Source organism: Eulemur rufifrons, chromosome 16, assembly GCF_041146395.1.
Source record: "Eulemur rufifrons isolate Redbay chromosome 16, OSU_ERuf_1, whole genome shotgun sequence".
NCBI classification, from domain to species: Eukaryota; Metazoa; Chordata; class Mammalia; order Primates; family Lemuridae; genus Eulemur; species Eulemur rufifrons.
In genome coordinates, this window is record NC_090998.1 from 44,510,268 (window position 1) to 44,534,397 (window position 24,130).

Genomic DNA, 24,130 nt, shown 5'->3' on the forward strand with positions numbered 1-24,130 from the left:
TTTATTATTTTTTGAGACAGTCTTGCTCTGTTGCCTGGGCTAGAGTGCAATGATGTCATCATAGCTCACTGCAAGCTTAAACTACTGGTTGATACTATAGGTGCATGTCACTATGTCTGGCTAACTTTTTTTTACTTTTTGTAGCAATGGGGTCTTGCTATGTTGCTCAGGCTAGTCTTGAACTCCTGACCTGAAGTGAAACTCCCGCCTCAGCCTCCCAAAGTACTAGGATTATAGGTGGGAGCCACAGCACGCAGCCCATTTATTCTTTTTAATGAGCACATACTCTGTAACTAATAATCTTATGGCCAGTATGCCAGCTTTTATCTAGGGGCTTTAATATTAAAACATTAATATAAAACCATAATGAAAGCTTAACACATCTCTTCTTGAAAACATAATACCAGTTTTTCCACTCTCATTCTGAGTTCTTAAAATGAATTGAACCTTTTTTTTTTTTTTTTTTTTTGAGACAAGAGTCTCACTCTGTCACCCAGGCTATAGTGCCGTGGCATCAGCCTAACATCACAGCAACATCAAAGTCCTGGGCTCAAGCGATCCTCCTGCCTCAGCCTCCTGAGTAGCTGGGACTATAGGTGTGCATCACCACTCTCGGCTAATTTTTTGTTCCTATTTTTAGTTGCCCAGCTAATTTTTTTCTATTTTTAGTAGAGATGGGTCTTGTTCTTGCTCAGGCTGGTCTCGAACTCCTGAGCTCAAAGGATCCTCCTGCCTCAGCCTCCCAGAGTGCTAGGATTACAGGCTTGAGCCACCACGCCCAGCCGAACTGAGTCTTTAGTAATTTTGTATTCAGGAGTTTTATTGACCCATTGTTTTTAGAACCTCAAGACTAAGTAATCCATGTTACACAGAAGCTCAACTGGTGAGGAGTTTTATATTTGCCTTTAATATTTTTTCTTAAAAAATAGGGATGGAGGAAGAAATTATAGTCTGTTTTATATAAACCAAAAGAGAAAACAATGTAAAAGGAAATGCAAAGGAAGGAAAATTTTCATTAAGTCGAGGAAAGCACCAGCCTGACAGCTGTGTCTCAATGTTTCTCAGAAGATAGAATGTAAACTACAATGACTGTTTTGTTTAGCTTGGTTGTAAAACTAGGCAAGAGAAATCTGACACATTAGAATCCACACAAAATCAAAGAAAGAAAACTTTTAAAATTTAAGGACCTAGATATGTAAAAAGTTCAAGCATTTTGATGAGTATAACATGTTTTATTTTGATGAAGTTGGTTATTTTTTTCTAAGGCGCTTCTTCACTGTAGACTCTCTGGGGAAAAAAGTTAGGGGCTATGATTGCAGTTGTTATAAAAAACATTCTACTAGGCCTAATATTGTTAATCTAGTAACTCATATCTTTTGAAGTTTTGGTAGGTTTAGATGCTTAGTTTAAAATGATTTTAAAAAGATGGCCAGTGGAGTACAGCCTGACCAATAAAAATATCAGTAAGCAAAACCAGGAAGTTACTGAATATATACTCCAGGTATAATTAAGTGTCTAAAACTCCAGGTATAATTATGTGACAAAGCCCCCATTCACCCAGAAATATGGAGGTTGTATCTAGTGAGCTGAGCTGAGAGTCTCAGGCATATTAGTGCTCACTTACCTCCATATACAGCAACTGGTAGTAGTGAACATATCAGAAGTCTTAGAATTATTTTTGTATAATATTAAATTTTACAAAACTATCTGCAATTCATTTATTCCTTTTATTGTTCCTTCCAGATATCTTGATACTCTCCTTTGGTGTTCTCAGGAAATCTTTTCAACATCAATTATTTCTCAAGAAAAGAACTTTTACTTTGAGCATTAACACACATACATGGTTCTGCCATATTTATTAAGTGGTTCTAGAAGTATTTGATCCTTGATTAAAGGTAGAAGATATCCACATTGGTTTGAAGGCAGTTGTTATCTTCAGAAATCTTTTTGTAAATCTAAAATAGAATAGATATTTATCAAAGGATAGCAAAACAAAACGACGCCCATTTATTTTCATATTCCTTTTCTTTTTTTTGAGACAGGGTCTTGCTCTATTGCCCAGGCTGGAGCGCAGTGGCAAGATCATAACTCACTGCAGCCTTGAACTTCTAGGCTCAAGCAATCCTCCTGCCTTGGCCTCCCAAAGTGTTAGGATTATAGGCATGAGCCACCACATCTGGCCTATTTTCACTTTTTGGGGGGACAGGGTCTTACTCTGTCTCCTGGGCTAGAGTGCAGTTGTGTCATCAAAGCTCACTGCAACCTCTAACTCCTGAGCTCCAGTGATCCTCCTGCCTCAGCCTCCCAAGTAGCTGGGACAACAGGTGCGCATCACCACACCTGGCTAATTTTTCTATTTTTTGCAGAGATGGGGTCTCACTCTTGCTCAGGTTGGGTCTCAAATTCCTGGCTTCAAGCAATCCTCTTGCCTTGGCCTCCCAAAGTGCCAGGATTACAGGGGTAAGCCATCATACCTGGCCCTGTTTTCACATTCTTATTTGCTTAATGCTTCCATTAAACTCATATCATGTACAAAGATTTGTTTATACATTTGCTGAAGCCCATATTGTAGGCTGAGCTAGTATGGAACAACTAGAATACAAAGTACTTAATATGGCCAGTTGGAGTGGCAGTTTCAATGAGGCTTTCCAAGTTCAGAGTTATCATTGTTCATTCAATAAGCACATATTTGAGTGTCTACTATGACTAGAGCATTATCTTAGCCACTGTTCCTTAAACCATCCACACAATTAATTAAAAAATGAAGTTTGTATTTCTATAACATTGCCACAGTTTTCTAGGGTATCCATCAATCTCTTGAATAATATGCACTCTGCTCATTTTCCTCCTTTTGGCTTATACATATGCTCAGGTTTCTCCTATTCAAAGAACTCTTCATTTGACACTGCTACCCTCTTTGCACTTCTAGTTACTATAGTCAACAGGATTTTATCAGTTCTCTCCTGCATTTGACACTTGATAATCTCCTTGAAACTTTCCTTTCCCCTGGTGTCTGTGACACTTTACCTTCTGCCTTTCATCTCTCCACTTCTTTTTATTATTTATGTTTTACAGATCAGATGAGTAATGTACTAATGCCTAATAAGGTTTGAGGGAGATGTATCTCACACGAGTGTGAAAACCCAATCATCACACTTATGAACTATAAAAGGATCTATGTCTCCACTTCTAAATCATTACCCGAGTCTTAAGGATGGTTCCAGTATTTGTACCTTTTGGAGCACTCCAGTGCTATTGCCCTAATGGCAATAGCTCAATTGGCCTTTTGGCCTCCATTCTACCCCTGCCTTTCCCCAGATTTATCTTTCTAGATAAAACTACAAATCATGGCACTCTTTTCCTCAAAACCATTTTTTTCCCTTGAGACAGGGTCTTACTGTGTCACCAGGGTTAGAGTGCAGTGGCGTCATCATAGTTCACTGCAACCTCAAACTCCTGAGCTCAAGTGAGCCTCCTGCCTCAGCCTCCCAAGTAGCTGGGACTACGAGGTGTGTGCCACCATGCCCCACTTCCTTCCTCAAAACCTTTAATAGCTTCCCTGTTCCTACTGAATTAAGGCCAAACATCTAAGTCTGGAATTCAAGGCCATGTATACTTTGGTTTCAGCCTGCTTCTTCCGCTTTATATCTCATCACTTTCTGACATGTTTTTCTAGATTAGCCTTATTACTCTTTGCTTCCAGAGTGACCTGACGCTTTCTTGTCTCTATGCCTTTTTTCTTGCTGTTCCTTCAAGAATGAACAACTGATCTCCTTTTTCCACGTCTGCACCCTTATCCCATCAAATCTCTCCTTGTGAAAATCCTACTCATACCTCAAAGCATGGTATATTGGCATTGGGATTAGAATTCTTATAGCAGCTCACTGAAAAGAGTTCACATACCACCCTTTTCATATGAAATCTCAGATTCAATCAGATGACATCTCTTTCTTAGCATTTTGTACTTTTTTTGTTTTGTACCAAGTTAGTACTTCTTAAGGGCAAGGGGGTGTGGTGTGGAATTCATCTTTGTATAATTAATCTTTGTTTCCTCTCATGGTACCTGACATTTAGAACATGTTTAATAAATATATTTAATTGAATTAAAAAACCTCAATTTTCAAAACATTAAGGATAATAAGACAAATCAGTAATTTTGGGGGGGAGGGCAAAGAAACACTAGAACTCAAAAATTGCTCATTTGGCTGGGTGTGGTGGCTCATGCCTATAATCCTAGCATGTTGGGAGGCTGAGACAGGAGGATCACTTGAACCTAGGAGTTCAAGACCAGCCTGGGCAACATAGCATGAGACCCCATTTCTACAAAAAATTTAAAATATCAACTGTGTGTAGTGGCCTGTAGCGTACCTGTAGTCCCTATTCCCAGCTACTTGGGAGGCTGAGGTGGGAGGATAACTTGAGGCCAGGAGTTTGAAACTAGCCTGAGCAATATAATGAGCCTGTTTCTACCAAAAAAAAAAAAAAAAAAAAAAAAAAAGTGGTCATTTGTTGGATGCTGAACGCTACTTATACTAAAATCTAACTAGATAAATGGGAAAGGCATAGAGTCTTACCACTTTTCTTTAGAAGTTCTCCTTTTCGGGATTTGTCCAGATTTTCAAGAAATTGTTCAAAAACTTTCACATAAGGGGCTAGACTGGTCTTCTTATAATCTAAATTATGAAGAATATATATTATAATCAGCATGTTGGCAGCAAGAATAACATGAAAATATAACTTTAAGTTTCTTGTAAGAATTCTCTAGAATAGTGCTATACCTAACAGAAATATGAGAGAAACATATGTACTTTTAGATACTCTAGTAATCACATTAAAAAAAGGTAAAATTAGGCCAGGTACAGTGACCTACACCTGTAATCCCAGTGCTTTGGGAGGCTGAGGTGGGATGATCACTTGAGGCTACGAGTTTGAGACCAGCCTGGGCAACATAAGGAAACTTGTCTCTGTTTGAGGTTGCAGTGAGCTATGATTGCATCATTACACTTCAACCTGGGTAACAGAGCAAGACCCTGTCTCTAAGAAAAGAAAAGTGAAATTAATTTAATAAGATGTTTAACCCAATATATCTAAAATATTATCATTTCAACATGTAATAAAAATTGAGATATTTTACATTCTCTTTTATACAAGTCTTTGAAATCTGGTATATGTTTTATACTTAAAGTACAGCTCAATTCAGGTGCTATATTACAATCAGAAATACTTGACCTATATTTAGATTTAAATAAAATACACAGTTGAAAAAGTATGCTTACATACCCAAGTTTATCTCACATACTTAAAAGTTTTCCAATAATTGAACTGACTATCAGTTCTTACATTTAAATTAATTAAAATTAAATTGCTGAGCATGGTTGCTCACACCTGTAGTCCCAGCCACTTGGGAGGCTGAAGCGCAACAAATGCTTAAGCCTAGGAGTTTGGGACCAGCCTGGGCAATATAGCAAAACCCCATCTCTAAAAAAAAAAAAAAAAAAAAAAAAAAAAAAATCAGCCAGGTGTGGTGGCACACACATATAGTCCTAGCTAACAGGTCTGAGGAAGCTGAGGACTGAGGCTGAGGTGGAGGACTGCTTGAGCCCAGGAATTCGAGGTTACAGTGATCACACCCTACACTCCAGCATGGATGACAGGGGGAGACCCTATCTCTAAAAAAATAAAATAAAATGTGAAGTCAGGCCATGCCTTCTGAGACAGTCTTGCTCTGTTACCCGGACTAGAGTGCCGTGGCATCATCCTAGCTCACAGCAACCTCAAACTCCTGAGCTTAGGCGATCCTCCTGCCTCAGCCTCCCGAGTAGCTGGGACTATGGGCATGCGCCACCATGCCCAGCTAATTTTTTCTATGTACATTTTTAGTTGTACAGCTAATTTCTTTCTATTTTTAGTAGAGACGGGGGTCTTGCTCTTGCTCAGGCTGGTCTTGAACTCCTGACCTTGAGTGATCCTCCTGCCTTGGCCTCCCAGAGTGCTAGGATTATAGGCGAGAGCCACCATACCCGGCCGCACAGGTATTCTTTGATTCATAAAATAGTCTTAAAAATGTACACAACACACTGAGTGCAGTGATTCAGGCCTGTAATCCTAGCACTCTGGGAGGCTGAGGCGGAAGGATTGCTTGAGCTGAGAAGTTCTAGACCAGCCCGAGCAAGAGCAAGGGCAAGACCCCCATCTCCACTAAAAATAGAAAAAATTGGCTGGGCATGATAGTGGGCCTGTAGTCACAGCTACCAAGGAGGATAAGGCAGGAGGATTGCTTGGGCCCAGGAGTTTGAGGTTGCAGTGAGCTATGATGATGCCAGTGCACTCTAGCCAGGGCGACAGAGCAAGACTGTCTCAAAAAAAAAAAAAAAAAAAAAGTATACACAAAAATTTGAATATACAATTTTATTCATCCATCCATTCAATTACACAATCTATATTTAATACCCAACAGGGGAAAAATCTGATTGAGAACAAGAAAGGGGTTTAACATGAGACTTGGATTTTAGTAGTACGCTGTCTACATGGGATTAAGAGTCTTTATGATAGTTCATTAAAAAGAGTAAAAAAAGAAATTGTACTCTTAATAATTTAGTAAATATTATCTGACTTACTTGGACTGGAAAAGAAATCTTGAGAATATTTAGGATGAATATCTGAACTGTGGCAATTATGACAGTACATTATAATTTTGTTCTAAGTTTATTTATTATGAATTTTCATATAATGAATATACTTACGCTAAAGAAATAGCTTACTTTGAGATCAACTATATAGTACTTTCAACCTTTAATTTACGAATGTAAGCTCCTTGGATGAAGGTCTATATTTTTGTTGCACCATTTGGAATACATAATAAGCACTCAATAATTAAACAAATATTTATTGACTGCCTAGTAGTCACTAGCCACATTTGGCTATTAAGTACTATGCTAAATTTTTTAAAAGTATAAGTGGTAGTACTTGGTCTTAAGAAGTTTTTAAATGAATTGGAAAAACAAGATGTATCTGTAGTAATAGGAAACAATATATGATTAAAGGCCAAATAGGCATATGGGTAATTATAAGAGTCCAAAGAATTGACTAATCACTGTTGACTGAGATGGATTATGAGCTGGGTCTTAGAAAAGATACAATTAGAATAGAGAGGAGGATTTGGGAAGTAGAAAGGAGGGAGCAAATGATAATGTGAAAGAAGGCAAAAACTTAAAATCACAGAAACAAAAGAGATAATAAGGAGTTTATATATCACCTACTCCAACCTGCTAACACCTCTAAAGCATCCGAGACTAGTGGCTATTAGCCTATTTATGAATACTTGAAATGATAGGCAGATCAGCTTTTTTTCTTTTTTATTTATTTATTTATTTTATTTCAGCATATTATGGGGGTACAAAAGTTTAGGTTATGTATATTGTCCATGCCTCCCCCCACCCCCCGCCCACCCAGTCAGAGCTTCAAGCATGTCCATTTCCCAGATGGTGCACATCGCACTCATTATGTAGGCAGTTTGTTTTTATAATTATATTTATTAGAAAGTTTCTCCATATAAGGACCCAAAGTTGTCCCCTTAAAAACTGAATAAAAGAAAAAGATGTTCACAAAGAGACAATATTCAATTTAAAAAACTGTGTTAAAGTAATATATGCATTGTTAAAAAGAGTAAAACAGTACTAACAGGTTTACAATGGAGAAAACAGCAGCCACTACCCTAATTCTGACCTCCTCATCCTCTTAAAGGCAAATACTTTAGTTAGGTCTGTGGCTTTTTTGGGGGGATGGTGGTGGTGGTTCTGAAAGCTCTTATTTTTTTCTTAATCCTCAGTGTTCTGAACTTTCAAAATGATGTGCCTTTGATGTAGGTCTGTTTTCATATGATTGTGCTAAAGCCTTTTAATAAAGGGCTCATTTTGGGGATATTTTCCAAATAATTTTGACAATTTCTTCTTTTCTGTTTTATTTATTCTTTCTGAAACTTCAATAGTCAGATATTAGTCCTCCTGAACCAGTCCTCCAATTTTCTTTATCTTTTTCTTCCTTAAAACAATAATAAACTTGTCTTTTTTTTTTTATTACTTTCTGGGAAATTTCAACTTTTCCAACTCTTCCACTGAATTTTTTTATTCTAATGATTATGTTTTTGATTTCTAAGAGCACTTTCTTGTTCTCTGAGTTACCATAGGATTCTGATCTTGCTTCATGGATGCTTACCATTTTCTGATGCTATCACAGTTTTTTTTTTTTTTTTTTTGAGACAGAGTCTCACTCTGTTGCCCGGGCTAGAGTGCTGTGGCGTTAGCCTAGCTCACAGCAACCTCAAACTCCTGGGCTCAAGCAATCCTACTGCCTCAGCCTCCCAAGTAGCTGAGACTACAGGCATTCACCACCATGCCCGGCTAATTTTTTCTATATAATTTTTAGTTGTCCAGCTAATTTCTTTCTATTTTTTAGTAGATACGGTGTCTCGCTCTTGCTCAGGCTGGTCTTGAACTCCTGAGCTCAAACGATCCACCTGCCTCAGCCTCCCAGAGTGCTAGGGTTACAGGTGTGAGCCACCGTATCCAGCCAGCTATCACAGTTTTTTTTTTTTTTTTTTTTTGAGACAGAGTCTCGCTTTGTTGCCCAGGCTAGAGTGAGTGCCATGGCGTCAGCCTAGCTCACAGCAACCTCAAACTCCTGGGCTCAAGCAATCCTTCTGCCTCAGCCTCCCGAGTAGCTGGGACTACAGGCATGTGCCACCATGCCCGGCTATTTTTTTTTTTTTATATATATATTTTTAGTTGTCCATACAATTTCTTTCTATTTTTAGTAGAGACGAGGTCTCGCTCTTGCTCAGGCTGGTCTCGAACTCCTGACCTCGAGCAATGCACCCGCCTCGGCCTCCCAGAGTGCTAGGATTACAGGCGTGAGCCACCGCGCCCGGCCTATCACAGTTTTTTAAAAAAAGGTTTCCTTCGTTCCTTGCATTGTCTTTTTTCCCTGAGTTCCCTTTTCCAGTGTATTCTTATTTTTTATGTTAGAGACTTTTTTCAAATACTTTAAACAGAAAACTTGTAATTTTTCCACAACATTAATTGTGGAATGTACTATATTTTGGTATTATGTTAGAGCTGGAAGAGACAAAGTGATATTTGAGCTTGGGTTTTTGAAAGGGTGGCAACATTTGAACAAAAAAGGTCAATCAGAGACCACAACCCTGTACTGTCCAATACAGTAGTCACTAGCCACATCTGGCTATTTAAATTAAAATTAAGTGAAACCAAAAATTTAGTTTTTAAGTCATACTAGCCACATCTCAAACACTCAAAAGCTGCATGTGGCTAGTGACTATTGTATAAGGGTTGACTTCCATTAGCAGGAAGATTTAGAAATTTCTTAGCTTCTTCAAATTCTTGAATATACAATTCAATCAATAGTTTAGACATATATGTACCATAAAACCTATCTGGATGCATCAAAAACAAACAAAAGTACTGTACATATAATAGGTGTTAATAAATAGCTGTTGAATCTAAGAGACTGAGATTCAGTCATCAATAGCAATTGATAATTTAATCTTACAATATGGATCCCAGCATTTAGAAGTTGCTTAGTAAATATTTGTCTAATCAGACTGGATTCAATAGCACCCCTTAGGCAACTGATGAAGAAAGGACAGAAAGATTGCTACAACATTATTGTTACTGAGCCGGTTTCAGGATAAATCAGTCCATTCTGGGCTGAAACCAAGGAAACTTAATTATCGGAGCCACAGATGGATATCTGCGTGAAGCTTCAGTATATTAACCTACCTCTGGTTCTATGTTTGATATCAGATTCAGCTTCATTCCCTTCTTTTTCCTCTTCATTAGTGGAATTGGCATCCAATTCATGGCAGATCAAGCTACAAGTAACAGAATAAGAGAATTTTAAAGTTGGTTCCTGGTCAACAGTACCCAATGTATGATAGCACATGAATCCCATAAGATTTTCTGTGAAAAAATTATGTGGCCAATTAAATTTGTGATATTCTAAAAACCATGACCTTTTCATGCACATTATCATATTAAAGACTGGGAAATCTTGTAGTAAAAGAAACTTTTAATCTGTTTAAGTCAGCATTTCCCAAACTTATTTGACCTTAAGATCTTTCTTTTGTTGTTTTTAGAAATAAAGTCTTGCTATGTTGCCCAGGCTGACCTTGAAATCCTGCACTCAAGCAATCCTCTTGCTTCAGCCTCCCAAGTAGCTGGGACTACAGGAAGGCACCAACATGCCTGATTTTAAAATCTTTTTCTTGCATAATAGCAGATGAAAAACTTGTATTGCTCTCTTGGGGAAACATCATCTAATCTTAGAACCTTATTTGGTTTCCATAATCAAACATACCATCCCATGCAGCTACCTCTCTAAGAAGGAATCTAATCCAATTTACTTAACGTTCAGAATAGTCACATACAAAAAAGGAGTGATCAGTATCGAACATACCTTATGGTTGGAACAGTAAATGGATCAAACTGATCTACTTTCTGCAAATCAATAGGTACAGAAATGCGACCTGTGAGAACAAAAGTTATAAATTGATGATTGTGGACTATAAACCATTTTAGGCTTTCTCTATGACAAAGGGTTCAACTTATCTGTTAAGGACAGTATTTAGAAATATATATTAAACTACTTTCACAGTAGCTGTCCCTTTTGTTTCTCTTTAAAAAACAATAAAAAACAGGTGTGAAGACAGTTGAGCTATTTCCCAGTTGCTCTTATCTCTATTTTTATGTCTATATTTAGAAATATTTAGTGAGTCCTGAAAAAATAACAAAATAGGTAGAAATAGTTCATTAAATTGGCTTGGTTTATTTGTTGAGATCAAAACAGACACCTACATGTCAAACATCTTTAGAAGGAAAGCATTTTGGAAATAAAGTAGACAACATTATCCTACCCTTTTATAATATCCACACCTGGGATACCACATAACATTCATCATATCTCAAAAATGATATACTAAATCTAAAGAATGCCAGGTGTGTAAAAAGTAAAATAATTAAAGGAGTTGGGAATTGCTATTTGAAGACAGTAAAAAGACTGCAGCTACTTAATATGAAAGGGAAAAGGATTTAATTAAAATGTATATTTATACTTATAAGTGAACATATTATTTACCCAAACCTTGAATTTTTTTGTGACAGAGTCTCACTCTGTTGCCCAGGCTAGAGTGCTGTGGCATCAGCCTAGCTCACAGCAACCTCAAACTCCTGGGCTCAAGCAATCCTCCTGCCTCAGCCTCCCGAGTAGCTGGGACTACAGGCATGCCCTACAGGAACTCCTGCCCTCAAGCGATCCTCCCACCTTGGCCTCCCAGAGTGTTAGGATTACAAGCATGAGCTACCGCGCCTGGTCCCAAACCTTGAATGTTATAATGAAGGGATACCCACTAAAGCTTTAGAATTGAGTTCAAAATAAATAAGAAGAAATATTAACCTCAGTACCAAAATAAGCTAAACACGTATATTTGGCAGGTTTGAAGAGGGGCTATATTAATGTTGTGAACTGCAGCGTCATTATAGATTATGAAAGGAAACTATGCAGTTTGGAAGAATTGAATGTGTGCCAGACACTTTTCTAAGCACTTTACATTTTAGATCTTTACAATAACCCATTGAGGGTAGATACTATTATTATCTCTATTCTACAGATGAGAAAACTGAGGCACAGGAGGGTTAATTTGCCCTACGTGCCCCAGGCACCTCTAAGGTGCCCTAGAGTTGAATTGTTAACGCTAAAGAGGACAACTATGTACTCCTCTATTATTGGTTGGATGGAACAAAGTTTTATACCAGTATAGCTACTTTATATCTATTTTAAAGTCACTTTCAGTCCACCAAATCTTTTTTTTTTTTTTTTTTCAGATGGAGTCTCACTCTGTTGCCCGGGCTAGAGTGCTGTGGCATCAGCCTAGCTCACAGTAATCTCAAACTCCTGGGCTCAAGCAATCCTCCTGCCTCAGCCTCCCAAGTAGCTGGGACTACAGGCGTGCACCACCATGCCCGGCTAATTTTTTCTATATATTTTCAGTTGTCCAGCTAATTTCTTTCTATTTTTTAGTAGAGACGGGGTCTCGCTCTCGCTCAGACTGGTCTTGAACTCCTGACTTCGAGTGATCCTCCCATCTCGGCCTCCCAGAGTGCTAGGATTACAGGCGTGAGCCACCACGCCTGGCCTCAGTCCACCAAATCTTACCTAAGAGAAATGTTAAAGAGTAAAGCTAAAACTACTGAAAAAAAAAAACAACAAAAAACCCCAAAAAACTGAGGGAGGCAGCATAATGGAAAAAGAACATATCTTTGAAGTTTTTTTTGGGGGGGAGGGGCAGGGTCTTACTCTGCTGCCTGGGCTAGAGTGCAGTGGCGTCATCATAGCCCACTGCAACCTCAAACTCCTGGGCTCAAGTGATCCTCCTGCCTCAGTCTCCAGAGTAGCTGGCACTACAGGCATGCACCACCAGCTAATTTTTAAAATTTTTTATAGAGATGGGGTTTTGCTCTGTAGCTCAGGCTGGTCTTGAACTCCTGGCTTCAAGTGATCCTCCCATCTCTGCCTCCCAAAGTGCTAGGATTACAAGCTTGAGGCACCATGCCCGGCTCCATTTTTCTTTTAGTTTTCCTTACTTTCTTTATATAGTACCTGTTTTAGGATGAACACTAAAAGGGCTCTTCAGTAAATGATTGATTCCTTTGCTAACATTGATATCCAGCCGTGGAAAACAGTACTGGAGCATAATCTCCCACTCCAGCCAGGGTCCACATTTGTCATTTTTGACGTTATTCTAAAAGCAGATGCAAGGCCAGCATGAGGATCAGTAGGAACATTTCAGGTTTTCTTTAAAGAAAGTTAAAAAAATGATCTTCAACTATTTTTTTTTTTTTTTTGAGACAGAGTCTCACTCTGTTGCCCGGGCTATAGTGAGTGCCGTGGCGTCAGCCTAGCTCACAGCAACCTCAAACTCCTGGGCTTAAGCGATCCTACTGCCTCAGCCTCCCGAGTAGCTGGGACTACAGACATGCGCCACCATGCCCGGCTAATTTTTTGTATATATATTTTAGTTGTCCATATAATTTCTTTCTATTTTTAGTAGAGACGGGGTCTCACTCTTGCTCAGGCTGATCTCGAACTCCTGACCTCGAGCGATCCACCCGCCTCGGCCTCCCAGAGTGCTAGGATTACAGGCGTGAGCCACCGCGCCCGGCCGATCTTCAACTATTTTTAACTAAGCAAAACAATCAGAATTTAATTAAGAATTGCATTATTATATTTGTAATACAGATTTCAGTGGAATATACCTGACATTTGCTGGCCGCTTTCTTCAAATGCTCCCAACGCTGAAGGGAACTATGAGACTTTTGGAAGTTTTGTTGAAGTTCATCATGAACTGGTGATGGGTCATTAAGGAACACACTCATTTAGGGCACATCAATGAACAACTTAGTTTTCAGTATGTATTATCACAAGGATATCTTATAAATACTTTGTAATTATTAATGTCCTCTGAAACACAAATATTAAACACATATCCTTGAAAAATTCTCCTGTAAAAATACAGTGGCGATATGACAGAAACAGTGTCAAAATAACTATAAGGTGTAATGTAAAGCTTTCCCTGGTATGCACATATTTTGACTGAATGATTCTTTGCCCATTAATTCTAGGACCAGCTTCCAAAATGAGGAAGCTGATTTACAAAATGGTTCCAATTCGTACTGTATTCTAGACAAAAGATACAAAAATCCAGAAATACAGCAGATATTTTGTATAAAAACATGAAACTTATAGGAATAATTTTATGTCACACAAGCAGACATGTCTGTACATTTATAATATCACAGGATCCATAAAACCAGTTCATACAGAGATGGTCTTGGGAAAGGATATTTTCAGGAACAAGGGCTAAAATCTTATCCCAGCTTTCTTTATTTTCGAGAATATCTTGATCAACCAAGGCATATTTTTCAAAGTAGTTTTTAATTATGTTTATAGATCTTCTGTAGGAACAACAATAACAACAAAGTCCCAACACTATTAGCAACACATATGCCACATAGGTATTGTGGCCCTTGGGTGGGAGACTATTGCTTATTTTCTCTGAATTTCTAGAACTAGGTAAAATGGGAATACCACCCTTTGCAAGGTTATGATAATGAAAGGAAATTCTTTAAGGGGAAAGAACCTAGCATGGTATCTGGCACAGAATATATATTGAAGAAATGTTTACTTTTTAAACTCCACAACATAGAAGGTTAATAGCATCATAAATATGCAACAAAGGTAGAAAGCAACCAACTGAGGAAAACATAATACATTAGTAGTAGAATGTAGGGTACAGTCCATAGTTTCTACTCTGAATTGCTTGTTTTAACATCTGAACAAACACATAATGCTTGCAGTTTGCAAATATACTTCACATTTACAGTTTCATTTAGTCTCTGCCACAACTTTGAGACAGGTAGAGCAAATGTTATTCTCTCCATCATACAGATAAGGAAATGGAAGCTCCAATATTTTTTCAAGGCCATAGTAAGTGGCAGAATAGGGATATTTACTCCTTATGTAAGGCTCTTTCCACTATCCTGGAGAAGTAGTGAATTAAGTGGAAAAAGCATGGGCTTTGGAGTCAGGCAGACCAGCACATGAACCCTAAATTTAACAAATACTTGTGCAATGCCAAGCAAATTATATTTTCTTTCTAAAACTCTCTTTCCTTATCTGTAAATAGAGATACTGTCTTGTCTCTCATAAGGTTGTTGTGAAGACCAATGAGAACAATTATAAAGCACCTATCATGAATACTGCAGCATAAAATAGGCACTCAATTAACTGTAGCTATTATTATAAAACGCTACTCAGCAGTGAAAATTGATAGCAAGGTAATTCTAAAAGAACGTGCAGGTAAATTAGACACAGCTTAAACTGCAGGGAATCTTTTCCAACAGACCTGACAAAAGGGTGAATTCTTTCACTTAGGTGAACTTTCTTTTTAACATCTTGACCACCCTGAAAAATACCATCAAAAAGATGTTTGTATGATGATAGATTTCTCAGTATGTATACCCATCATTAAGTGATATGTGACTGTAATTTAAAATTTTCTTTAACATGTTCAATTACTATATTTAAAATTATGTAAATTCAAAGATACTGATTAAATTCTGTCAATGTATAGAAGCCTGGATGCTATTTTATATAGTCTCAATACTTGTAACTTTCTGGGTTAATTTTACTTGACATAATTGAACTAGAAAAGTAAATTAATCTTCCTCTCACCACAAAGGATACTTACAGCAAAATAAAATGTCTTAAAACATGTGGCTACTATGACTTTAAATTATTCATTGGGGCCGGGCGCGGTGGCTCACGCCTGTAATCCTAGCTCTCTGGGAGGCCGAGGTGGGCGGATCGTTTGAGCTCAGGAGTTCGAGACCAGCCTGAGCAAGAGCGAGACCCCATCTCTACTAAAAATAGAAAGAATTATATGGACAGCTAAAAATATATATAGAAAAAAGTAGCCGGGCATGGTGGCGCATGCCTGTAGTCCCAGCTACTCGGGAGGCTGAGACAGGAGGATCGCTTGAGCTCAGGAGTTTGAGGTTGCTGTGAGCTAGGCTGACGCCACGGCACTCACTCTAGCCTGGGCAACAAAGTGAGACTCTGTCTCAAAAAAAAAAAAAAAAAAAAAAAAAAAAAAAAAAAAAATTATTCATTGGTAGGATCATCTACTGTTGAATGTAAATAAAAAGTTAGATTAATTTTCTATTTTTAAATTTCAGAATATTACGGGGGTACAAATGTTTTGGTTACATGGATTGCTTTTGCACTGCTTGAGACAAAGTTATAATAATTTTCTTTGTTATTAAACATACCAGGCTTGGTAACATCTAATAAATTAAGCAATGTAAATTACAATTAAGAGGACCTTGCTTACCTTTACAAGACTCAAATACTCAACTATCCCAGAACGTACTGCAGAGGACAATTTTCTAACTGATTCATCACAGACCCAACAATGAACACCTCTCCTTCCAGAATATACCCAGAGACGATGCTTAAATCCAAAGTCCTCTGAGAATGGGAGAAATAATAGGTTTAAAAAAAAATCTATAAACTCCTTTTTCTTACTTTTTTACCCAATATCCACATGTACTCTCATGTTAAATATACTAAATTACTGGTAGTTTCCTGTGCTTCCCATGTTCTTGCCTTCATCTCTTTACCCATCATTGTCTCTCCACCAAAAATTTCATTATGCCCCAGTGTTTCCATCTCTTCCTGACCAACTGTCATTTAATCTTAAAGACTTAGCCTAGGAGTACTGAAAGAGTTAATACATTTACAGTGTTTAGAATAGTGCCTGGCACATAATAAGCCCCCTATAAAAGAGTTAGCTATCATCACGATCATCATCATTGTCATTACCACTTTTTCTAGGAAGCCTTTTTTGACCTAATCTCTTCTCATTCCTATGTACACTCCTGCTGTATATATCTCCATAGCATCCCATGCATATTACTTAACACAAATATAATCCTCAATTTTTATTGATATCCTTCATAGACTATGTAACCTACTTGAGGTACGAATTGTTATTTTTTTATATTTCTGTCATCTAGAACAGTATGTAGCACATAGAGTTGCTCAATTGATGACTAAATTGGGAAAAAAACCACACTGGTTTGTTCAACAGCTTTTAAAATTTCTACTTCAATTGTATTCTTATCTTTTATTTTCCTCTCATATGTTTCAAGGAAACATATTAGAAATTTATGAGATTTGATAAAATACAGAGACTAATATTCTGAGGTAAATAGAATCTTGTGTTTGATCCCACTCAGACACTGCTGATACATGCCTTTCAATGCTCGGTCGATGATGCGTATGGCCATTGTCATGAGGGTCCAGCACTTAGAGCATATGTCTGCAGAACTGGAGAAAAGTCATCATTACTCATTGTCAATGATATTACCCACCCTAATAGCAAGGCACACAGTACTTACCTACAACACCTCCTCACATCATCATAGTCTGTCATGTCAATGTCAAACACCAGTTCTTTTTCCTGAGCCTGGAAGGCTCCCAGCTTCACTGTATTGTGTTGATTGGGCTACAAATACAAAATATCAGTTTCTATAAGAGCTGCCATGTTGCTAAATATGCTTATTCTACCCACATGGAAAAAATGGCCAATGAAAAACAAAGAAACCATGTATTACTAAGTCTATGTCAGTTAAAATTCATTACTTTGGATCCCACGCACAGAATTTATGACAGTTTTAACTTTCACTCACTTAAAACGGGGTTTGATAAAAAAAAAATCCACAATAAATATATGTTGGTCAATAAAAATCACAATAAAGCTGTTTTAAGTTTCTGATAAGGAAAAGTATACACAAATAATGCCGTATTGCAAGGTGTTTTTTTTTCCTCCCCTATGAAACAAATTTTAATCTCCTTATTTTTACAGATAAGAAAAGTCAGGCCCAAAGAGGTGATGGAATTTGGCTAAAATCACATTGCCATAGCCAGAAAGTGGTAGAAATGGAACTTAAACTTCTGATTCCAACAGTTCAGAACTGTGGACACTGAATGGAAAAGTTTGTGCAGAGTGTATGCTTTTGTGCAAGATGGAGAGAACCACAGCGGCAAGAAGTTGAACTCAGATTCACTAGAGCCTTCCCCCAGAGAAAGGCTAATTCTATTTTTAGCCATCATCTTCGAATTTACCAAGAGAAGGGTCTCACAGTTCATTTGCTACAGCTCCATCAAAATGCAGGTGCAAAAATAGAAACTCTGGGAGGTCATGTGACTTGTCCGAGGTCATACAGAAAGTTAGCATCTTAGCAAGAATAAGAATCTCTGTTTCTTGGCTACAAAATTTTTTTTTTCTTTTTTAGATTTTTTTTTTTTAAATTTCAGCATATTATGGGGGTACAAAAGTTTAGGTTACGTATATTGTCCTTATTGGAAGGTGTTTTAAGGACCTTTACTTGTTATTGTATATACAAGTAACAAAAACGTATTTATTTAAAATTTTTCAATAACTCAAAAAGATTCCCCCTATTAGATTGAATTGAGACTTTATTATAAAGAGGTTATAGTCTACCAGATAAAGAAGGTGGACTAAATACAGGTACTGGCTGGGTGTGGAGGTGCACACCTATAGTCCCAGCTACTCAGGAGCTGAGGTGGGAGGATCACTTGAGCCCAGGAGTTTGGGGCTATAGTACACTATGATTGCCCTTGTGAATAGTCACTGCACTCCAGCCTGGGCAACACAGTAAGACCCCCCACCTCTGAAAATAATCTGCTAGCTAAACACAGGTACTTAATTTCCTCCTTCCAAATCCCACAGAAAAGACAGTAAGGTGGTTGTTTTTTTTTTAAATGGCATATGCCTTTTAACAAAAGACCAGAGAGGAGACACTACCACAATTTTTATAACTGTAAATCAGAAGGGAATGGTAAATGAAGAGACTCATGAAAGCAAAATCTTAGGCTATAAGGAAGATAAGCAGCGACCCAATTTACACCTCAGAACCCACAAAAGCCTCAGGAATAGATGATACCAGGTATCTCTTGTGGTGGTAAAGCTGAGATTAAAAACAGAATGGTGGGTTCAAAGCCTATCTAAGAAGCAGTTAGCTCCCCAGGTTCCCACACTTACCGTGCAGAGCTAGGTGACTGCTCTTCCATTTCCCTGGCAGAAGACACCTGAGTTATCTATGTGGAGACTAAAAAACAGAGGGTCTCTGGACTGAAGATGGGGTGGGGTTGGGAGGACAAAAGGCATACTGAAGAAGAGTGTATCATACTGATATTAGGGTGATTAATTAGACATTTATATGTGGAATGTTAAGACACACAGCCCTTCCTACTTCCATACCTTGCCAACCCAGGCAGGAGACTGGAAGATTCCTTTCTGAAGAATATGACTAGATGTGCCAGGTACTGTTCTAGGCTCTAGGGATAAATCAGTGATCAAAATGAAGATCTCTGTGCTAGTGGAGTTTTTCTTAGCAATGATCCAGAGAAAATGACATCAGAGATTCCCTAATAACATGGCCTAGCCAGATCGCCCTACTGTAAAGAAATCTCAGCCTCGTGTACAGAGCTTCCAATAAGCTTTTAAGTACTCCTTTTTTTTTTTTTTCCTGAGACTGGGTGCCACTTTGTCACTTGGGTTAGAGTGCAGTGGCGTCATCATGGCTCACTGCAGGCTCAAACTCCTGGGCTCAGCCATTCTCCTGCCTCAGCCTCCCAAGTGGCTGGGACTACAGGTGTGCACCACCACGCCTGGCTAATTTTTCTGGTTTTTTTGTACAGACAGGGTCTCACTTTTGCTCAGGCTGGTCTTGAACTCGTGGCCTCAAGCGATTCTTCCGCCTCAGCCTCACAGAGTGGTAGGATTACAGGTGTGAGCCACCATGCCTGGCCTCCATTCTTAAATATAATCAACAAGCAAAAAAAATTAACAGATATATGAGCAAAGCCTCTAATATGAAAGAGGGGGAAAATAACCAGGAAAAAAAGCAACTTAGAGAAAACACACTGTACAGCACAAGAAAACTTAGAAAACTATCACTGATATCCTCAGATAAGACATATCAATGAAGAAAGTACTAGATGCCCTTAAAAAAAGCCCTTAGAAATTAAAATAGTAGAAATGTAAACCTCTGAGGAAATTCCCTAGAAAGTAGAGCAAAAAGACAGAGATGGAAAATAGTAGGAAAAGAAAATAGAAGACTAGTCCAAAAGGCTCATCATCTGATTTTAGGATTTCTAGAAAGAACAGAGAAAACAGGTAGAAAAAATTATGTTTAAAAAAAGAGGGAAAATTTTTCAGAATTTAAGGGCATGAGTTCATTATCATAAGGGCCCATCTAGCACAACAGATGAAAAAAGATGCACACTAAGGCACATCATAGTGAAATTTTAGAACATTAGGGACAGAGGGGATAGACAGAAAGTCCCAAGAGCTTCCAGGTCCAACACATTGGTATAAGAATCAGAATGGCATTTGTCTTCTAAATAGCAACACTGAAAACTAGCAGATAATATAGCACTGTTTTCAAAATTCTAAGGGAAAATGATTCCTAAACTCCACCATCAGTAAAGTATAAAAGTAGAATGGAAACATTTTCTAGAAACATAAAGTGTCAAAAATTTTGTGTTCCATGAATCATTTTTCAGGAAGCTCCTGGAGGGGTGTGCTCCACCAAAACAAGGAAGTAAACCAACAAAGAGGAAGACATAGGATTTGTGCAACAGGGGATCTGGCATTAGAAGAGAGGTGAAAGGAAACTAGGGTGATTATAAGATCATGTTTATCCTATTTAGGCTTAGAGAGCAATCAGTTCGGGTTGGAAGTCACAAGGCTAAAAGGGAAATTTCTTCAAGATGAAATCAACAAACTACATGATGGGTCTGAATACATTGGGAGATTTTGACAATTGGTAAAGAGTTTGGGGTTGAATTAGTGATCTAACCCCAATTTTTAATCTAACAAAAATTATATTAGGAGCATGTGGGAATGGGACAGTTGTATGTGTAGTGAGGGCTAAATCCTCATCTTCCAGAGTAGAAAGTCAGTAGATAATTCTTAACACATTGATTGCCACACCAGGAAAAAAAATTTTTTTCCTTGGGGTCACAGTGGTTTTTTTTCACAAAAATAGAATAAAAACTTGAAAAATTTGAAAAAGAAAGAAATGATCCTTTCTAACTTAATGAAAAATTTGTTATTTTTTTTTGTGCATGAGTTATATGTAATTAAATTGCCATTATTAATTGTAAGAATAAGAGAACATCAACAAGTAAGATTTTCACGAACCAACTGTAGTTACATGTGCTTCAGGAGGCCCCGGGCTCAAAACTAGCATGAGTTAAATACAACTCACATGGCAGTTAATATGTTAAAATGGAAAAAATATAAGCATGTTATTTAGAGACAAGGAGGCAAATACCGTAAGAATTAGCTTGGTCCCCAACCTTTTCGGCACCAGGGACTAGACTCATGGAAGACAGTTTTTCCACCGACAGGGGTGGGGTGGGGGTGGGGATGGCGAGCAGTGAGGTCAGCTGTAAATAAATACAGATGATCACTCCCCACAATCACTCCCATTCACCTTCTGTGCAGCCTGGTTTCTAATAAGCCATGGCCGGGGTGGCGTGGGGTTGGGGGACTGTGGAAAAAGCAAGCAGTTGCTTCTGGGTAACAAAAAATGAGGGGGAGAGGTAGCAGTTTTTTTTTTTTTTTTTTTAAGCCTAATAGAAGTACTTGATTTCATAAACTATGTGCATACATAACTGATAAAAATCATGGAACAAAACACAAAAAGAAAAAAAAGTCTATAGATGCTTCTGTCTTGGCTCAATAAAAAAGTAAGACTTTTTTCTTCCTTCAGTGTTAGGGAGAAGGAAGTAGAGTGGCACCCTGGCTCTTCTTTAGAGTTTCATTCTCAGTTTTGTTCTCCATCTCTAAAAAGAAATAAACTGCCCCAAAGTATTTTTCCTGCCTGCCTTCTCTCCTTAACCTGTTGATGAGAAACACGTCTGGGATTGACAGTCAGAAAACCTGAGTCCTAGTTCTACCATTGAGAAACTGAGTGACCTTGGGCTAACTATTCAAGTTCTCTGGGCTCATTTTCTCCTTTGTAAAAAACAAGGATTGATATGAAGAACAAGTTATACAATGTATGAAAAACTCCGTACAAAAGCTATTATGTTATGTGTGTATTCCCTCTGCCCCACAATGTGTATATTGTTAAGAAGGGCAGTTTTGGTTTGTTCATTCATTCAACAAATACCATGTACTCTCTCTGCCAGGCACTTAGAATGTATCAGTGGGGATGGAAGGTAGTGGGCCTCATTAAGAAGGTGCTACTTGAATTAAGACTTGAAAGAGGTGAGGGAACAAACCAAGCAGATATTTGGGGAAATGGGTTCTTAGCAGTGGAAACAGCTTGAGGAAAGGTCAGCCTAGTAGGAATGAGTGTGGGGAGAGAAAGGCAGTTAGTCTGAGTGAAATGAGGAGCCACCAGAGAACGGTTTTGAGCAGAATTACAGAATCTGAGTTGTTTTAAAAGGATTATTCTAGCTTTTATGTTGAGAATCAATTCTAGATTCTATAGGGGCAAATTGTTAGGAGGTTTTTACATTAATTCAGATAGAGATGCTGCTGGTAACACTGGCAGTAGTGGTTGGATTTTAGATAGATATTATGGTAGAGCCAAAGGGATTTCCTAACAGAACAGGTATGGGAGTGCGAGAGAAAGAGAGGAATCAAGAATAACTCCAATGCTGGGAGAGAATGTAATTCTCTTTTATTTCCTTCTCTTAAATCCTGATGACTTCCTAATTTAGTCTTTTAGCCAGATACTCAATTTTTTTTTGTCCTAGTGAGAATGCAACCAATTCACTTCCAAATGATTTCCCGTCAGTAATGCAGAGTGTCAAAGAACAAAAAGATCAATCTACTTTTAAAAACAGTTAAAAAGTGGCTTTTCAACCTGAGTAAATTCTAAAAATTTATCTCAAAATGCTGGAGGCACCAACCCATTCTTGGTTTACCAAACAAAACAACAAAATACATTAAAAAAAGATTTCTTACTCTGTGGGAATATACCGCGCCTATATCAATCTTGTATGGATTCATTTTCTGCATCTCCTTTTCCAGATCACTTTGGTTGTTGAAGGATTGGTAACGAATGTAAATATCATCTTTCAATGTGAATGAAAATTCACGGTGTTGAAAGTAATTCTTTATCACTGCAAAACGAGTGTACATTTTAAAGTTAATTTGGTACATTATTCAGCTCAGGGTATTATAATTTTAACCAATGAGAAGATATTTTTAATGAGTCCCCTGTGCCCAACACTGTGCTGGATAGATGTAAAATAAAAAGATAGGATGTAGTTCCTAATTTGAAAGGGCTTACCATCCCACACTTACCAGGGAAGAGTAAAGATGAGGAAACAGATGTAGAAATATTTTAAATATGTAATGCCACCTCTCTCCTCAGTGGGCACTAATAAATTCAGCTGTGGGGAAGCAGGAGAGACTCTTCTGTCCCTGTCCCTCTGTGGCTTCATGCTACGACTTAGTAACCCCCTTGGCACAGCTACAGGTAAATGAAGCACCACCTAATGTGAACCTGACCGCGAAGAGGTAGGAGCAGCAGCTGCTTTTCACGGTGTGGCCGCAGCCTGGTTATTATGTCCTCTCTCGGCCCATTTACTCCTCAGAGGTGGTGGGAAGGACTTGAGATAAAGCATGAAGGTGCCCGGCACAATGCCTGGAGCACAGGAGGCACCTCACATAGTCATTCTAAGGACACCCCGCCGGGAACCTCCTCACGCCCGGTTCCCGACCCACTCCCCACCCCGCTCCCCACCTCCATCACCTCCGCCGTAGTTGAGCCAGCGATAGTACTGGGCGTAGGGAAAGAGCCTCCGGTAATAAAGTTTAAGCAGCTCGGGCAGCTCGGTGGGGTCAAACGTCTCCATTGATCGCGGAACTAGACCCGGGCTGGATTACCACAAGAATTGGCGGGAACAGCATAGGCGAGCCCTCCACCACTGCGCAGGCGCATGGTCCGTAGCCCGCCGACTTCCGGGGCCTCTGGGAATTGTAGTTCCCATTCGGTGTCGGCCTGGGTTGTGGGAGCCGCAGGAGTGGGCAGTCACTTGCTCCGCCACTAGGCTCTTGTGGGCAGAAAAAGGAGGCCGTGTCCATTCCAGGAAGAGGATCTTTTCCGGAAATATAAGACCTGTAGCATATTGAATGAGGTTATTAAGATGAAGTAAAAAAGATGTTTCACGAGAACTTTATGGATGTTTTAGACATTAGGCTGGGCATGGTGGGTCACGCCTGTAATCTTAACACTCTGGGAGGCCCAGGTGGGAGGATCATTTGAACTCAGGAGTCCGAGATCAGACCGAGCAAGAGCAAGACCTGTCTCTACTAAAAATATAAAGAAATTAGCCAGGCGTGGGTAGTGTGTGCCTGTAGTCCCAAGTACTTGGGAGGCTGAGGCAGAAGGATTGCTTGAGCCCAGGAGTGTGACGCTGCAGTGAACTAAAATGATGCTACTGCACT

At 38.6% G+C, this 24,130-nt stretch overlaps 1 protein-coding gene and 1 non-coding gene across 2 annotated transcripts; both read right to left on the minus strand.

Moving 5' to 3' along the window:
- Positions 1–1,793: 1,793 nt before the first annotated feature.
- PRIM1 (DNA primase subunit 1) lies at positions 1,794–23,576 on the minus strand. The gene is made up of 13 exons (XM_069490834.1): positions 23,436–23,576; positions 22,643–22,800; positions 17,031–17,137; positions 16,886–16,959; positions 15,962–16,098; positions 14,975–15,033; positions 13,915–14,024; positions 13,326–13,417; positions 12,670–12,811; positions 10,471–10,540; positions 9,795–9,886; positions 4,575–4,673; positions 1,794–1,955 (listed from the first exon to the last, which is right to left on the minus strand). The coding sequence occupies exons 1-13, from the start codon at positions 23,536–23,538 to the stop codon at positions 1,936–1,938; spliced, it is 1,263 nt and encodes a 420-aa protein (XP_069346935.1). The 5' UTR covers positions 23,539–23,576; the 3' UTR covers positions 1,794–1,935.
- Positions 3,075–3,175, minus strand: LOC138397808 (small nucleolar RNA U13). The gene has a single exon (XR_011235910.1). It is a non-coding gene; the product is annotated as a small nucleolar RNA U13 (small nucleolar RNA).
- Positions 23,577–24,130: the final 554 nt, after the last annotated feature.

What these genes read in the sequence shown, in the direction of transcription:
- PRIM1 (XM_069490834.1), bottom strand. Translation starts at nt 23,538, where the DNA reads ATGGAGACGTTTGACCCCACCGAGCTGCCCGAGCTGCTTAAACTTTAT. An exon ending in CTGGCTCAACTACGGCGGAG is followed by an intron (nt 22,801 to 23,435) that starts GTGATGGAGGTG and finishes CTCGTTTTGCAG; the next exon opens with TGATAAAGAATTACTTTCAA. An exon ending in TAGTGTTCATCCTAAAACAG is followed by an intron (nt 10,541 to 12,669) that starts GTACTATATAAA and finishes TTGTTCTCACAG; the next exon opens with GTCGCATTTCTGTACCTATT.